The following is an 18,924-nucleotide window of genomic DNA, read 5'->3' as shown; positions in this document are numbered from 1 at the left end:
TGTTCCTCTTCTTGAGTTTTTCTGTATTTCATGAACCAAGACTAGATATTTCCAATATTTATTATACATTTGTATAAAATATATTTCTTCTCAACCTTATACAGTAAATCTCATAACAAACCATATCCCTGTTTCACAATATCCATTTGCTTGCAGAGGTCCTTATAATTGAAATCCTTCAAATTAATTCTTTTGTTTTTGTTATACAAACTAGTAACCAATAATGACTTGGTTTAGCAGTTGGACCCGTTTAGTTCGACCCAAGATTGTTGTGCTGGAAATTGCTGAGAGACTGAATTTGCAACGTGATTCTAAAGGTAAAATCGTTGCAATACGATGATATATTGAAGAGTTCCTGAATATGCTGTTGGCGAAACACAAGCTCTTTGTAGAACTGTGAATATCTGTTGAGAAGATGTATTATTGAATATAATTCAAGATCTGGTTGTAGCTGGCGAAAGGTACATCATGAGCTGTTTGTAGCTGGTAAAAGATATATCATGAACTGTGAATATCTGTTGAGAAGATATACTATGGGATATAATTGAAAAGCCATTACATATATAGGAGTGCATTGAGAAGATCATTAAGGAATACAATTGAAAACCATAAACAACGTGGAAGATTGAGTGGACAATTGCCAAATTTTTAAGGTCAAGTATACCAAGAACATTATTGGTTACTAGTTTGTATAACAAAAACAAAAGAATTAATTTGAAGGATTTCAATTATAAGGACCTATGCAAGCAAATGGATATTGTAAAACAGGGATATGATTTGTTATGAGATTTATTGTATAAGGTTGAGAAGAAATATATTTTATACAAATTTATAATAAATATTGGAAATATCTATTCTTGGCAAATACTTGGTGATTAACACAAGGAAGAATAGTGATAAGAGTAAATCCAACGCTGCTAATTATTGTATTTCATGAACGCCAACTCTTTAGCCTTTATTTTCTCAGCCACTTGCTTGGAGAACCATATCAGTTTCCTTTTTCTCTTGCTTTTATTTACTCTCCTTACATAAAGCTTTATGGCCATATTTATAGCTTCTTTCATCCTGGACCCACTGCCCTTCCACTTCTCATATGTTCCCCCAGCCCATCAGCTCTTTCCTCAGGCCACTCCTCCACTCTGCCAAAAACATGGCAGATGAAGACCCAAATGGCTTGTACAGTCTACTGAGAAGCAGTTTGTCAATTTCAGGCAGAGATACATAAAATTGCCATATGGAATCCAATACCTCCCTCCTTTCTTCCATATGCCCAGCTAAACCTTTCAAGTAATAGCGTTGCCTTTTAGGTTATAACTGCCGTGCCTTGCAGGCTACCACCAGTATTTTCTCATAAACTGGTAATTTTAGAGTTCTAACTGTGGTTCCATGCAGGTTAGCAGTAATGATTTCACATGTTTGGATTTTAACTGTTGTTCCTTGGCAGGTTACCCCAGTACTTCATTTCCATCATCTCCCCTGTAGAGATGCTCCTTATTTATCCCTAGCACCTTTGTTTCTACGTTACAGCGATTTTTAGGTTCTTGTTCTCTATTTGTTACTTCATTATATGGCATATGTTTCTATTCCTCATTATGTGGGCCTTTTACATTAGAATGTGCTAAAAATAAGCGTGTTCTAAATGCTAGAGATGCCTATCTATTCCCATTGGGTTTCTAGCGTTTGTAAAAGACCTCTTTATGTTTCAAAATATTTAAACAAATTGAACAAAAAATTCCAGTACCCTTGTTTTGTTTCCACCTCATCCTCTGACAGGGCATTCTAGGCATTCTCCATCCTTTCCTTGAAAACATATTTCCTGTTATTATTCCTGAACTTCATATGGCAATTCCTTGTTCTAGAACTTCCTCTCTATTGAAAGGTTTATTTCTTGAGCATTAATACGTTTTATGTATTTGTATTTCTCTTGCATATTTCCCCATCTCTGTACCTTTCTAGAGTTTACTAATCTCAGATGATTTATTTATTTATTTTAGTTACATTTGTACCCCGCGCTTTCCCACTCATGGCAGGCTCAATGTGGCTTACATGGGGCAATGGAGGGTTAAGTGACTTACCCAGAGTCACAAGGAGCTGCCTGTGCCTGAAGTGGGAATCGAACTCAGTTCCTCAGTTCCCCAGGACCAAAGTCTACCACCCTAACCACTAGGCAACTCCTCCACTGTGTATACCCACATCCTTTTGGTAGATTTTCTGTGGACCCATGTCTAGCCTGTTCTGTCCTTTTTGAGATGCAGCCTCCTGAACTGAACACAGATTATTTCTGAGTCGGAGGAAATTGAGAGCTCTTTTCTGATGATAGTCTCACATAAATTATGGGTATATTATGTTCTTGCTTTAAAAAGAGATGGCTTCTGAACTTGAGTTTCATCTTTGACAATCACTACTACTATGATGCATGTGGGTATCAGAAAAATTTAGATTATGAGTTTACTGTCAAATCAAGTTGTGCATATTCCTTTATTCTGTTCAATTTTATTCTATATATTTGTTAGTCACCTAATTCCTGATATTTATTTCTAAGTGACATTGAAGAAGGAAGACTGGTGTATACATCAGGGGCTACAGAATTAAAACAGCATCAAATACTTTAGAGCTTTAAAAACTTAGGCCCAGATGCATCAACCAAACGTAAAAAAAAGCAAAATCGTTAAAGCCATTACCGAATTTAAAAAAACGACCAATGCTCCAAAAAAACAAGTCGCACAAGTTCGGTGCGGTATTGTAAAGAACGATGCACTAATCCCCGTCGGTAATCGGCTCGTAATGCATGCGCAGAGCAGCCAAGCGTTATGCTGGCTGCTCTGTGCATGCCAGAAATGTAAAAGAAAAAAAAGAAAACACAAACACGTGGCTCCCCACTTTCCCCTGCATGTCTCCACAAACATTAAAGGATCGGGAGGGGGCAAAGGCGCTCATCAGCAGCGTCCTGTATGGACGGCCTTGCCTTGCTCCCCCCCCCCCCCCCCCCGAAGTCCCCGCTGCTCCGTTTGTGAAATAAAAGCTGTTAAAAATTAAACCTTTGCAAGTTGCTGGGCTCCCCCTCCCTTCCTGTCTCTCTCTTCTTCAGTCAGCAATGCTCCGCCTCCTGCCCTCCTCCACCTCCGTGCCTCCCCCCCCCCCGAGTTCGTCCCCGCTGCTCCCCCCCCTCCACCGGACCCCCCCTCCACCATAATGGCCGGTGCAGCGCCTCTCACCTATGTTTGAAGGCGCTGCACAGGATGGATCAGCTGTTCTTGATCTCTTCTGTCTCCTCCGATGTCTCCTTCTTCTTCCTGTGCCCGCCCTCCTCTGACGTCAGTTATCTACGTAGATGACGTAAATGCTATCTAAATCAAATGGAAGAGCGTCATAGGAATAGCCTGTTTTTAGTTTTGTTCACATGTTAGTGGTTGCTTGCTTTGGAACGCAAGATGCTAAACCACTGATTCACCCAGTCTCAAAATAGACTATCCCATTAACTGGTTTTATTTTTGGCCTTCAACTGACATAACTTTTGTCTGAAACCCACTTCTCATTTTATTGAAATCTAGTTTGGGTAATAGTGCACATCATAGAATACAAGTTAAGTATGTTCAGTGAGTGGGGAAACTGAATTATACTTCAGTACGGGAGAGAGATCCAGAAAGTTAGGGATCAAGTAAATATGTGCTGTAAAACGTACAACCTAACTGCCAAATAACTTCAATACAATTGGTTTGGGGAGGGGATGGGGAGAGATTTTCTCTCCTATACTCATTCTTGCACAAATACTATGGGGGGAAACTCTACAACTGGTAGAAGCCTATTCTATAAAGGCACATAGATGCCTACTTTCCTTTATAGAATACTAGTAAAAAAGGCCCGTTTCAGTTTTTAAGGAAACGGGCACCAGCAAGGTTTTCCTCGTAGTGTGTATGTTTGAGAGAGTGTGTCTGTGAGAGTGACTGTGTGAGAGACAGAGTGACTGTGCGAGTGTGTGTGTGTGTCAGAGAGAGAGTGAGATTGGGTGCGATTGTGTCTGTGAGAGAGTGTGTGTGTGTCAGAATGACTGTGTATGCAAGTGCATATGTGAGACACAGCGAGACCGAGAGTTTGCTGAACCCCCTTCCCCTCCCCCCTTCCACCCCTGTCTGAGTTCCTGAAACCCCTCCTTCACATGTGAGTTCCAGGACCCCCCCTGCCACTTTTTCCCATCCCCCCTCTCCCCTTCCCTCTCTGCCTCTCCCCCTCTCTGAGTTCCAGGACCCCCCTTCCCCTCCTCCTCCCCTTCTTCCCATCCCCCCCACAACCTGATCCAGGACCCCCCTCCCCTTCCAGTTCCAGGACCTGCCCCTACCTTTCCAGTTGATTTCCAGGAATCCCCTCCCCCCGTGTCATTTCAGGACCCCCCCCCCCCCCTCTGTAGTTTCATGACCCCCTTCCCCCCCTGTGTCAGTCATGACCCCCCCTTCCTTCCCCTGTCATTTCAGGACCCCCCTCCCCACCTCCTGCACATTTTTACCTCCCGCACACTTCACACAGTCTCTTCTTTCGCTTCTGTTTCAGCTGTTCCTGTGGTCCCGCACAAGAACAGCCAAAACAGAAGCGAAAGAAGGACCCACTCCACCCCCCATGTCATTCATGACCCCCCTTCCCTCCCCTGTTGTTTCAGGACCCCCCCTCTCCACCTCCTGCATGTTTTTACCTCCTGCACTGTAGGGACTCCGCTTCACACAGCCTCTTCTTTCTCTTCTGTTTCAGCTGTTCGTGTGGTCCCACCCTCAAGGGCATGACCACATGAATAGCAGAAACAGAAGCGATAGAAGAGGCTGTGTGATACGGATGATGTCACTGATCTACTGCCGGAATCAGACCACGGAGCCAAGGTCCCAGACAGAGACTGAACGTTGGAGGTGAGAATTATTATATAGGACTAGCTTTATTGCAAAAATATGGAACTTCTCACATATGAGGAAAGGCTAAAGAGGTTAAGGCTCTTCAGTTTGGAAAAGAGACGGCTGAGGGGGGATATGATTGAGGTCTACAAAATCCTGAGTGGTGTAGAACAGGTAAGAGTGAATCGAATTTTTACTCTTTCAGAAATTACAAAGACCAGGGGACACTCAATGAAATTACATGGAAATACTTTTAAAACAAATAGGAAATATTTTTTCACTCAACGAATAGTTAAGCTCTGGAACTCATTGTTGGATGATGTGGTAGTAGCAGTTAGTGTATATGGGTTTAAAAAAAGGTTTGCACAAGTTCCTGGAGGAAAAGTCCATAGTATGCTATTGAGGTAGACATGGGGAAGCCACTGCTTGTCCTGGGATTGATAGCATGGAATGTTGCTACTAATTGGGTTTCTGCCAGGTACATGTAACCTGGATTGGCCACTGTTGGAAACAGGATTCTGAGCTAGATGGACTGTTGGTCTGACCCAGTATGTCCATTCTTATGTTCTTATGAGTAAGGTATGAACACTTAAGTCAGCTATAAAGTTGGCATGTATGCACCAATATTCCAGACATATATGGACATAACTTACGTATACTATATGTTATGCAAGTAAGTGTGAGTCCTGCCCAAACTCTCAGTGCTTATTAGATGTTTCATTAGTATTATGCTGACATCATATTATTTTTCTGTTGTTTGAATTTCAGTGCTGTTAAATGTCTACGTTTTTTATACTGTTTCATGGCAGACAAATTGTTAGGTTTCAGTTTGCTGTTTTCAGATTTACCTCGTTAATTGTATTTGTTTATATGTGGTCATTTTTACTATTATGCTGCTAACAAAATTGTAAGTTTTAACTTAAACTACCTGCTGTACATTGACTTGGGTGAATCTCTTCATAAAGAAGGTTATTAAATCTCAATAAATAAATAAAATAGGGCTGCATTTCAATTAAACTTTTAATCATGATTAAAGATATGTGTTTTATTTTTCCCCCAGTTCAGCTCCTAGTGACTCTGGACAAGTCACATAGGACCTCTTTTACTGAGCCACACTAGCGATTCCCGTTGCAGCAAATGAGAGAAAGGCCATTCTCTCATTTGCCAGGTGGGAATTGCTAGTGTGGCTTAGTAAAAGAAGCCCTCCACTGCCAGAGTCACAAGGAGCTGCAGTGGGAAAACAAATAACATGCCTTTAATCACAAGATTGATCACAATTATAAATTTTAATCAAAATGCAGCCCTAAATAAAAAAATAAAAAGTAATGAAAAGATAAGAAATACAAATTGACAAATTACAAATTTAAGAATCTAAAACAGCATACAGAATAACATAAACAGCCTTACAGATTTCAAATCCTACTTGAGAAATGTAGCTATAAAATAAAATAAGTGTGTATACCTACCTGTCAAATACATATATTTGCAGAATATCACTTAAGTGGAATGTCCTTACATGTCTTTATTGTAGTGAAATATGCATGTAATCATCATGTATCTGTTAGGGTGTACTTTTGTAGAATTGCCCTAAAATGTTTATGCAAGTGTTAATTACAGAAATGATATAATTAAAAGTTTAAAATATTCCATTTCTTTTAAAGTTCATATCTTATTTAAAATGAGATTCTTACTTATTAGTGTTTTGTTTGAAATATAATGGAATAGTTAAGAAATGTGTATTTTTATGTGAAACATGTTTGTCAATGGTTTGTAACTTTGCTGTTCGCAGTACGACTTTGTGGAACTTTTGGATGGTAGTAGGCTGATCGCAAGAGAAAAGCGGGACTTGCTGGAGCCTGAGAGAACAGGAAGGCAGTCGAGATCCATCAGCATCCATGAGGCTGGCTTTATTCAGTATCTGGGTTCTGGAATTTGGCATCTAGCTTTCTACAATGATGGAAAAAATTCTGAGCAGGTGTCCTTTAATACTATTGTCATGGGTAAGCATAATCTTCACATTTTTAATGGGAAAATGGACATAATATTGCTAAGATGATTCTCAGATACAGAATGTGAAAGGATATGAGCTGTCAAAAGACTCTGTTTTCTAAAAATGACTTACTTCTTCAGAATCAATGTGCAGTGCTTCTCAACTTTTGTGTGTGTGGAAAGCTTTCAAGTTTGTTCATTTCTCATTATAGAAGTTAGAATCATAATGTGGATTCTTATACCTGTAAAGTGTAAGCTATTAAAGTGTGAATTGTGTGTAGAGCATGCATGATATACACATCTTTCTGTAGAGGATGTCACAGTCAGTAATTACAAGGAGTTGTTTACTGCATACATGATACTGAAGAAGCTAGCCAAACATGTTACTATAGTGATGGAAATGGGCTGTCGGTCATGTTGGTGATTTCAAACTTTAAAGAAATTATATGTACACTTTTCTTCAGAGTCTGTGGTTGAATGTCCCCGAAATTGCCATGGAAATGGAGAATGTGTTTCTGGATCATGCCATTGCTTCCCTGGATTCCTGGGCCCTGATTGTTCAAGAGGTATATGAATTAGAAGTTCTTAAGTAAATAAATTCAAACTGCAGAAACACAAAATGCTGCTATGCCAAGAAAAAAAAAAGATATGAAAAATGCCACTTATTTCATTGACTTTTCTCCTTAATATGATGGAAAGGTCATTAACTTTTTTCTGCCTTATCTTATTTCACAGCAGCCTGCCCAGTACTATGTAGTGGAAATGGTCAATACTCTAAAGGCCGCTGTCTTTGCTTCAGTGGCTGGAAGGGTACAGAGTGTGATGTGCCTACTACCCAGTGTATTGATCCCCAGTGTGGGGGCCGTGGTATCTGTATCATGGGCTCTTGTGCTTGTAACTCTGGATATAAAGGAGAAAACTGTGAAGAAGGTAAATATGAAAATAGGTAACCAAACAGCACTCGGTAGCTTTATTCGTATTGTATTGCATGTGGTTATCTTCTCAGGGGAATGAAAGGACTGGATGGGAGCTGTACTGATCCTATAGGGGAGAGAACTCTCCTCCCCCCCCCCCCTCCCCCAGTGTGAGGCTTTGTAAAGTAGTTGTTTTCCCTGGAGCATTGTTTGATCTAAACAGTCTGTTCTTTCTTCTCACAAGATCTTTAAACTTGCACATATCTCAGGATTCCTTTATATCTTTCCTCTTCTTTTGTCCCCTATACCCCGCCACATGGCCTTTGTTCTACTATTGCACACCATTTGGCTCTTCCCCCATCCACTGTTCTCACCTTGAGTCTACTTGGCATTCTGCTTTCTTTTTTCAAGTCCATAACCTCTGGAATTCACTTCCTCTCAATCTTGGATCAGAGCAGTCTTGTCCCAAATTTTGTTCTGCTTTGAAAACTTATCTCTTTTCCTAAGCCTTCCCCAGAGTTCTGTCTGGTGATGTGGTGTGTCATGGACAGCAGAGACCCTTTCCTTCCCCAATTTTCCTCCTTTTTCTTTATTGGAGTTCCTTTCTGTTTTCCTTGTGTTTTTTGCTTTTGTGAACTGCTTTGGTTGTCTGCGTGAAAGGTGGTATATCAAGTATAAATAAATGATGAGAGATGCAATTAATGTAGGAATATGTGTTTCCTAAATTTTCCTAATTGCAGGATGATTGCAGCTTAAGAGATGCTTTGAAATATCTTTTATGTGTTTACCTGGTATCTCAAGTGTCTATTAAATTGATATTTTGAGGGGAGCATGAATATTCTTGCCTTTTCCTCATCACTTAGTTTGATGATATTTTAGAGACCTCCTTGGAAGAGTCTGTTAACACGGACGCTCTAGTTTCCTCCGTTGTACTCTCTTTGAATAGAGATGTGTTGAAATACAATATAGAGCTCAACATATACGAATGGTGGGAACAACTCTTGTTTTATAAGGAAATTCAAAGAAGCTGCAACCTTGAAACATCAAAATGTTTCTTCCATTTCAAAAGCTTGGGCACCTCTGGATAATTTCTGCAAACATATTTAATTGTGTGTGGTAAAGTAATGGAAACCTATTAATACCTTTGTTTCTACTTTACAGCGATTTTTAGGTTCTTGTTTTCTATTTGTTACCTCATTAGACGACATATGTTGCTATGCCTCATTATGTGGGCCTTTTACAAAGATGTACTACTGGTTTTAGCGCACGCTAAAAATAGGTGTGTGCTAAATCCTAGAGACACCTATCTATTCCTATGAGCAATCACTCAGGTCCTGGCAGGAGAGAGAGAGAGACCTCAGCGCCGGGCTCCCCCTTGGAGGCTCAGGCCTGTGGAATTTTGCCCCTCCTGCCCCCCTCCTCTCGGCGGCCCCAAAGACTGGGTTGATAACCCCAGTTTTAGAGAGAATAACCCTGTGGTCTCTGGAGGGCCATCTCCCTCTACTCTCCCTGGATTATAGGTTATTTTTGATTTTTCAGCATGTGTTGTTAAGTCTTATTCAGTCTCATTGGCTATTCTCCTTATTCTTCAATTTTACTGTGTGATAATTCTCCCTCCATTATTTGGGGGCTTTAAGATATTTTTTAAGTGCCATATAGTATTTTATGATTTGTGATGTTTGAAAAAGGTAAAGCTCATTCAGCCTCTTATTTTGTAGTTTCAAAGTTTTGTTTATTTTTCAATTTAAAATATTGCTTTGGTAAAAAAATAAAAATAAAAAAAAATGTATAACAAATTAAAATATAAAGAGTTTCTGATTTAGGTAAGTGGAATATTTACATTATGAGGGTAATTTTATAACTGGCCTCATTGGGGAAAGATATGTATTTGCTTTTCACTCTGTGGACTTTGCAGGATTTTCAGTCAAAGTACATTTTACTTCCACTTTAAAATTTTCTCAGGAGTAGTGCCACACACATTTACACCTTCTATTCTGTGTGGCCAGTTTATCTAAAATGGAGTGGTAACCTAGTGGTTAGAGCAGCTGACTGAGAATCAGGAAAGTCGGGGTTTATGTCCTACTGATTTTTTATGTGACTTTGCACAAATCACTTCACTCTCCACTACTCTACTTGTGCCTCTGTTTACTAGCCCACAGTAAAATAGTGAATTTAAACACTTTCCCTGCAGGAAAATTTATTATGGGATTCACTGACCCACAAAACATGAGTGCCTTAGATTAGTGAATCACACAGTAAATTTATTTGCAATTCTGCAGATGAAATATAAATTATTCCTTGATGCAGCAACCTGAAAATAAGGAGGCCCATGTTAGGCCCAATACCCTGTAACGACAGATGATAAAAAAAGAAAAGAAAAGTCCCCTTATCCCCTAATTCCTTAGAAAGTACACTCTTCAAATCCACTTCCTATCTTTAAGACCTACCAATGTATTCCTAGATGCATAGTCAGGGCAGGATGATCCTTGGGCCATTTCCACTCTAGCAGCTCCCATTTAAATAATGGTGGTTGTGGCCCCTATTGGTAGTCCCTTGTTTTGCAACTTGACCCTTAGCAGACTATAGCTAAGGGGCTGCAGTTGCCAATTTTCAAGCAAAATTCAGAGTGACTAGGGTTAGTTTCTGACCCCTCTCCCCCTTCCAAGACTGTGGAGCACTTGGCAGCACAGGAATATGCTGCAAAGATAAAACTGGAATCTTTAGCATCAAGGCGTTACCAGTCATAATCAGAAAACATTGGGGCTTTTTTACTAAAGCGTAGCTCGAGCTAGCTGCAGCAGGGCCCACAGGAATAAAATGGGCCCTGCTGCAGATAACTCATTCTAAGCTTTAGTAAAAGACCTCCCATTGTGCCTATCTGAAACGAAAGATGTAGATACTGTGAAGACCTCAATACTGCATCTTAATGCTGACACCATATTCCATTAACAGAAGGCAGATGTTAAAGATTTTCAAAAGTGGGTTCCATATCATGAATCAGACTAGTAGGTGCTAAATCTATCAGTGCAGAGCTTGCCAACTTTTTGGCACAGAACCTCAGTGCAGAAGTCTCACCACCGAAGCTGAGTACTAAGGTCTTAGTACAGTTAAGTACTGAGGTCTTGATGCATACTGGGTCATGCATCCAGAATCTCAAGGTATACCCTGTTAGATCCTTTTTTTAAAGATTCAGGGTGGGACTTCGAAAAAAGATTGCGTTGGAAGCAAAAACACATAGACATTTGTTTAGGTATATTAAAAGCAGGAAGCCGGCAAAAGAATTGGTTGGACCGCTAGATGACCGAGGAGTAAAAGGGGCGATCAGGGAAGACAAAGCTGTAGCTGAGAGATTAAATGAATTCTTTGCTTCGGTCTTCACCGAGGAAGATTTGGGTGGGATACCGGTGCCAGAAATGGTATTCGAAGCTGACGAGTTGGAGAAACTTAATGAATTCTCTGTAAACCTGGAGGATGTAATTGGGCAGTTCTACAAACTGAAGAGTAGCAAATCTCCTGGACCGGATGGTATTCATCCCAGAGTACTGAAAAATGTACTGGTATTCATCCCAGAGTACTGATAGAACTGAAAAATGAGCTTGCGGAGCTATTGTTAGTAATATGTAATTTATCCTTAAAATCGAGCATGGTACCGGAAGATTGGAGTGTGGCCAATGTAACGCCGATTTTTTTAAAAGGTTCCAGAGGAGATCCAGGAAATTTATAGACCGGTGAGTCTGACGTCAGTGCCAGGCAAAATGGTAGAGACTATTATTAAGAACAAAATTACAGAGCATATTCAAAAGCATGGATTAATGAGACAAAGTCAACATGGATTTAGTGAAGGGAAATCTTGCCTCACCAATCTACTACATTTCTTTGAAGGGGTGAACAAACATGTGGATAAACGTGAGCCGGTTGATATTGTGTATCTGGATTTTCAGAAGGTGTTTGACAAAGTACATCATGAAGGACTCCAGAGGAAATTGGAGAGTCATGGGATAGGAGGTAGTGTTCTATTGTGGATCAAAAACTGGTTAAAAGATAGAAAACAGAGAGTAGGGTTAAATGGTCAGTATTTTCAATGGAGAAGGGTAGCTATTGGGGTTCCCCAGGGTGCTGTGCTGGGACCGCTGCTTGCTGTGCTGGGACCGCTGCTTTTTAACATATTTTTAAATGACCTAGAGATGGGAGTAACTAGTGAGGTAATTAAATTTGCTGATGACATAAGTTATTCAAAGTCGTTAAATCACAGGAGGATTGTGAAATATTACAAGAGGACATTACGAGACTGGGAGACTGGGCATCTAAATGGCAGATGACGACATTTAATGCGAGCAAGTGCAAAGTGATGCATGTGGGAAAGAGGAACCCGAATTATAGCTGCGTCATGCAAGGTTCCACGTTAGGAGTCACAGACCGAGAAAGGGATCTAGGTGTCGTCATTGATGATACGTTGAAACCTTCTGCTCAGTGTGCTGCTGTGGCTAAGAAAGTAAATAGAATGTTAGGTATTATTAGGAAAGGAATGGAAAACAAAAATGAGGATGTTATAATGCCTTTGTATCGCTCCATGGTGCGACCGCACCTCAAATATTGTATTCAATTCTGGTTGCCGCATCTCAAAAAAGATATAGTGGAATTAGAAAAGGTGCAGAGAAGGGCGACGAAAATCATAAAGTGGATGGGATGACTTCCCTATGAGGAAAGGCTAAAGCGGCTAGGGCTCTTCAGCTTGGAGAAAAGATGACTGAGGGGAGATATGATAGAGGTCTATAAAATAATGAGTGGAGTGGAACGGGTAGATGTTGTGGGGTTTTTTTTTTGTTACATTTGTACCCCGCGCTTTTCCCACTCATGGCAGGCTCAATGCAGCTTACATGGGGCAATGGAGGGTTAAGTGACTTGCCCAGAGTCACAAGGAGCTGCCTGTGCCTGAAGTGGGAATCAAACTCATAGAGGTGAAATTGCTGATTCAAATAGATGCCAGTGAAAGATGATACATCATTTTCGCATTCCGAGATGTAATGAAGATAATCATGATAGTGCTCTGTAAAGTGCAGTCTGGCTTTTTTTAAAATTGACTACAAACTTCTTGGGTACAACACACTTTTGCATGGCCTGCAGCAATGTAGGACACCACAACTTCAAGTTTTTTATATCATTTCTATTGTATTTCTAACCAAGACAAAAGGAGACAATTATAGGGGTTTTTTTTAAGCAATTAAAGTATATTGCTTAGTTGGAAGTCTCATTAGCTGCTAATTTTTTTTTTTTGTAGGGGAGAGAAGGGGAATGATTTTATTTGGGAGTGCATTAAGAGTACATCTTCAAACAAAGAGATTAGATGCAAATGATTTTCCACATTGCAGAAGACAGCAATGGTCTATTGCACCTTGCAGCATTTCAAAACCTACAAAGAGGTGAAATTGCTGATTCAAATAGATGCCAGTGAAAGATGATACATCATTTTCGCATTCTGAGATGTAATGAAGATATTCATGATAGTGCTCTGTAAAGTGCAGTCTGGCTTTTTTTCAGTAGGAAAAAGTACCATTTTCCTTCCTCGATCAAATAGATTTTATTGATCTGCACGTACAAAGTAATGCAATTAAGCCTCCGGAATTAAATTTTCAGACCATTGACCCTACAAGTGTAAAGTTTTATTGAGTCAGATTGCTAAATTAAATCTCATCATCCAAAGCACATTAAAGTGAATTAAGAGTGATAGAGTCTATGCAAGTCATTTATTTCTCAAACAACAGGTTGAGGGCCCTGTGTATAGCTGTTAGAATTCACAGGTACCGGATTAGTTTAGTTGCTATTGGTTGTTTTAGAAAACTAAATACTTGTTGCTCTGTGATTAGGAAGAACAGAGGACAAGAGCCTGAAACCTTGAAGTCCTGGGTGTAATTCGGTATAATCACAAATGATTGCAAGATTTTCAATTATCTAAATGATTGTGAGATTCAATGTCTTTCATCTTCAGCTGATCCTGAGAACAAATCTTCTAGTGCAGTTCAAAAGAGAATCTTATCTAAGGTGAAAGGCTTTAGTGGATTTATGCAGGGAGTTCAAAGAGAATCGCTGCAGTATGAACTTGAATCCCAGGAAAAGGCTTTGCTTTGTTCCCTTTCATTTATACATTCTGTGCTTCGGCAGCCAAATAGGTTTGGTTTTATTGTTGAAATATAAAAAAGCAGAATATACACTAAAAATTATTGTAATATTATTTATATAAATAAACCTCTGAAATAATTTATTGGTGTGAATCAAAAAACAAACCCAACGTGGCCACGTTTCGCCCTCAGGCTGCGGCAGTTTATTTGTATTGTTTTTAATTATTAATATCATGAATTTTAAGCTATTTTTGCAATATTTTATGACATACATGAATGTTTATCATGATTGACATGAGTTTTTCATATAATTGTTTGATATTCATGGTTGACTGTATATCTATATTGATATTTGTTATTTATTTGAAATTATTTTGAAAATATAATGACACATATGAATGTTTTATAATGAAAGTTGATATATATGAATTATGTTTGATGATTTGATATCTATGTTTTTATTTCTTAGTTTTGACCCCTGACGCAGCCTGAGGGCGAAATGTGGCCACGTCGGGTTTGTTTTTTGATTCACACCAATAAATTATTTCATATGTTTATGCTTTCTATTAGTCTACCTTTTTTACTTTTATTCTATCATAGTAAGGAGACTGTCACCTCCTTTGTTTGTTTGTTTTTATAAATAAACCTCACCAGCATAAACACCTGTATTTTTTTCTTATCTGGAGGAAAACTAGAGCTCCCTGGATGTTAGTGCCACCTCCCATATAATTCATCATTACCAGAGTACACTTGCCCATTTTGCAGTAATCTAGACCATTTTACAGCCTCAAGCCAATCATGGGGAAAGAGAAAAGGAGAAGGTTACAGTCAAAGTCACCATAAAGGTTAGATTTAGTAAAAGGTGCTACCATGTTAGTTCGTGAACGCACGTTGCACATTACTCAATTACTGGTCCCATTTCATGCAGTGGGCTAGATGGAGCCTGCAAGTGTGCCATTTATAGCTCCAGGGTGGACTCTTCATTGGTAGTTGCCCCTAGACAGTTGCCTACTGTCTACATATTTTATAAGTACCATATAGAACTGAGTAGGCAGGAAGCAGAAGACCTATTTTGTAATTTATCCATCCATCTGTCTCACAATGAATTCTTTCTAGTAGTCTATTGTAATTGGATGTCAATAAAATTGATAATGTCTTTATTTTCCTTTCTGTAGTTGATTGTCTAGATTCAACCTGTTCCAACCATGGAATTTGTAGCCACGGTGAATGCCACTGTAACCCAGGATGGGGTGGCGCCCGTTGTGAGATACTGAAGACCACATGCCCAGACCAGTGCTCAGGTCATGGGACTTACCTCCAGGAAAGTGGTACTTGCAGTTGTGATCCTAACTGGACTGGCGTAGACTGTTCAAATGGTAAGGAGTTTTAGTAATTTTTTTTGACAGGAACACACACAGGGTAAAGATTACCATTAATTACAGGCCTGATATTCAAAATGATTTAAATGGCCAAGAGAGGTCAGTTTGCTGAAAATGCCAAATTGTGGTCAAGTTGAAACCACCTATTTTGGGGGTTCCAGAGGTGGAGTCAGCACTGAGCCAGTTAAGTGCCAATTTTCAGCTCCTAACCAGCTAAGAAAACCACATTAATAGGACCACATAAAATGCAGTCTTACTTTTATGTGATTCTTCATAGCCCATTAAGTGCCAAATATCTCACTTAACCAACTGTGTTTTCACTGGCTCCGTGTACCTGGAAATTCAATGCTGGAGCCCAAACATGACCTGGCATTGAATTTCCAGGTATAATGCCAGTGGCTAAATATTGGGCCCTACTTGTTTTACCGGAGAATATATATAATTGTTTTGTGGCTAAAACAAGTGTTTGAGTGACAAATGTGCGACCCTAACTAATGCTGTTAATTTTGATGGAAAATAGGCTGCTAAATTATTGCTGAAGCTAAAGCGGATTCTGCTCTTAGAGGCCTGTTTACTAATGTTTTTAAGTTTTAGCACTTGCTGAACCTTACGTGCAAAGTGTTTGTGGTAAATGCATCTGCCCTGCATTGACTTCTCAAGGCAGATATTTATCAACGGGCCTACTTTCATGTTTCAGGAAATAATGAAGGTGCATCCATGCTACCTTCTGCGCTGCAGTGCAAAAAGTTTTTAAAATCTGCACTACAAGTGCACTACTGAACCTCTCCTTAGCACATAACCTTCCTAATCCAATTCTCCCCCAGCCCTGACAGTACATCCCTGATCAGCCCCCCCTCAAGACAGGCAACCACAGAACAAGTCTTTACCTGAAGAGAAGACTCCATCAAACATGAGCCCCACCCCAAACATCATACCCAGCCCTTCTTGCAGCTCTGACCCCTAGTGGTATTCTTGTGGTACTGGAGGGAGGGTGTAATAGTGAGGCAAAACCCACAATAACTAGTGCATTTGCACTTTGCAACCCTCTGTGCTTTTATTCTTTTGGATTTATTTGCAATCAGTTTGTGCGGTGAAACGTTGCCTAAATTGTGATCATTCACATTGTGTGAGGTAAGCCAAAGATTCTTGCTTCTGATCGATGTCTCTACTTTGCTTCTTGTTAGTGATGTAGGCACTGTATGCTTAAATACAGTTACGTCGAGTCATTAACTTTTGTGCCACTGACACTGTTTGACACTATTGTGCATTAAAGTCTCTTTGGTTCTCCACTAGACTCTTGATTATTGTGGTTTTTGCCTCACTGTTGCATCCTGTTCTACTGTGCATAGGGATTCTTTTCCTTCTCCCATATATCCTCATTCTTGTGGTACTACCAGGTGTCACCTTGCCATATAAGGATAATTGAAGATAAATACATGTTGGGGAGTTTATGGTACTGTGTTTGAGAGGATTTGTTCTGTTTGGGTACTGATTAGGGGGTTTCTGTGAAGAGGCCTGATCAAAGTAGGGACCTTAGTAATGGTGTGGTACCATTGGACAGCAGCCATATTACTGGACTGGAAGCAGTGTCACTGAACTTAATGCCATCTCTTGAGCTGATTAGTGCAACCATTGTCAGTTGCAACACATACCGTATGGCTATGTGCCTCATGATAGTTTTTATTGTCAGCCATGCTTGACCTCTGCCCAGTTTCTGCATTAGTCACTTAATACAAGATTTGTTTACAGCACAGTAGTTTTTATCACAATCTACCTGTTAGCATTCTTCACCCTAATGGTTACTACACATTAGTACCTGTGGTGACTAAGGCACTTTAATAAACATGCCCCTTAATCAAAAATATCCTATGTCAATGTGACAAAAATACTAAATATAGTGAGTGATGTGTTAAATTCAACAATTGAAATTTGCTGTTATTTTTTTTCAATTGGTGTACTGTCCCTTGAATGTATTTTTATTTATTTATTGGGATTTATTAACCACCTTTATGAAGATATTCACCCAAGGCAGTGTACAGTAGGTACAGTTTGACATAAAACTTATAATTTTGTTAGTAGCATAGCAATAGTAAAATAACCAAGGGTTTGCCATTTTGATCTAGAGCCACTATTGGTCTACAGCTTCAGTTTCTGCACTTTTGTCCCAACTGCAGCCTTGCTTTTTAATAGACCTGTTTTTAGTTTATAGTGTTAGTTTCATTTTAGCTTGCACAGGGTTCATCCCCCTATGTTTGTCTTTCTTGTACTTTTTTTTGCTACATTCTAGGCATATGTGTACTTTACTTTCACTTTGCCCTCACAATTTGTAGTTTTATTCAGTTCCCCCACCCTTCTTTTATTTTTCTTTAAAACATTTGTTATGTTTTTATGGTTCAATACATTGGTGTTGGTATTTTGTCCCCACTTTTGTTTTTTCCTTTGTTTCTTCTTCTTCTTTTTTTTTTTTTTTGATATTAACCTTTTTTGTGCCCAGTTCGTTTTGAGCTTCCAGTTCTTCATTTTCTATTATCTTTTAGGTCATAACTTTCAGATGCTTTAGAGCACTTAGACATTTAACATTTGCACTTTACAGGTAGAGATTCATGTAATTATATATAGTATTCCTTTACCCCCATACACATATCTTCTTACTTGTCTTACTTATTGTTCTTAACCCATTAGTGCCCAATGTTCCCCATAATAAATTCCCATATGGGGACGTTGGGCTCTAATGGGTTAGTTAAATACATCTCTTTTATCCATTGAATCAACATTGTGTTGACCCCTTTAAGTAAAGGATTTCCCATTTTGTGTCCACTATTGAAACATGGTTCATACAGCCAAATTTGTAATCAATTCCATTTTATACATGCATTGCTCTGCACATACATGCTATCTAAAAATGGTTTGTACAGCCAAATTTAATTCCACCTCAGATGTGCATGGCTTTATTCTGACACATGTTTTCATGCTCATTTTTCACATAAATGCAGTCTCCTTTCAGTGCAGAGTTTGACCACTGAAATATTAGCATAGACCACAAATGCTAAATTTTTGCCAAGAGAACCTCAGCGCAGATGTCTCAACACAGAACCTAAATACTGACATCAGATGAGTGCTGAAGTCTTGATGCATGTTGTGTCATGCATCCAGAATCTCAACTTCAGGATTCTCAATGCAAAACTAATAGTACAGACAAGTTCCCACCAAGAAAATATTAAAACAGTGTTATAATAATAGACTGCCCCTTTCTCCTAAAGGAGCTCAAGTGACTAGAGGCCTTTTTGCCTTCTATGTCTCATTCAGACTTTGGTCATTTACTGTAAAAAAAAAAAAAAAATATTCCTTTCCCCCCCCCCCCCCCCCCTCCAGTCCTTGTCTCCTGAAATATATGTAACAGCGGAAGATGAGCTCTTTGTACTTGCCCATGCTGCATCAGCTGCTCAGGCCAGCATGATATACATTTTTTAAACTTTTCTGTCTTGTGGCAAACCAAATGCAATACTTCACTGGATATCATGCCTGCTCAAAAATCTGAGAACCACCTCCTCATCAAGAACTATCCTTTTTATCCATCAGTCATTCAAACTTAGAACAGGATTCACTTGTTTTTCTGTAGGCAATCGAGAGAAAAATCATTCAGCTCAGAAGC

At 39.4% G+C, this 18,924-nt stretch overlaps 1 protein-coding gene across 3 annotated transcripts in view; it reads left to right on the top strand.

The window, feature by feature from the left end:
- TENM3 (teneurin transmembrane protein 3) overlaps positions 1–18,924 on the top strand; it is a 582,976-nt gene that overhangs the window by 334,055 nt on the left and 229,997 nt on the right. For all 3 annotated transcript variants that reach the window (XM_030191520.1, XM_030191518.1, XM_030191519.1), the window contains exons 7-10: positions 6,664–6,874; positions 7,328–7,429; positions 7,599–7,793; positions 15,069–15,269. In XM_030191520.1, coding sequence (XP_030047380.1) covers positions 6,664–6,874; positions 7,328–7,429; positions 7,599–7,793; positions 15,069–15,269 — 709 coding nt within the window. The remainder of the gene's footprint in view (positions 1–6,663; positions 6,875–7,327; positions 7,430–7,598; positions 7,794–15,068; positions 15,270–18,924) is intronic.

Source organism: Microcaecilia unicolor, chromosome 2 (genome assembly GCF_901765095.1).
Source record: "Microcaecilia unicolor chromosome 2, aMicUni1.1, whole genome shotgun sequence".
Classification (NCBI taxonomy): domain Eukaryota; kingdom Metazoa; phylum Chordata; class Amphibia; order Gymnophiona; family Siphonopidae; genus Microcaecilia; species Microcaecilia unicolor.
This window is presented reverse-complemented; position numbering and strand designations above follow the sequence as displayed.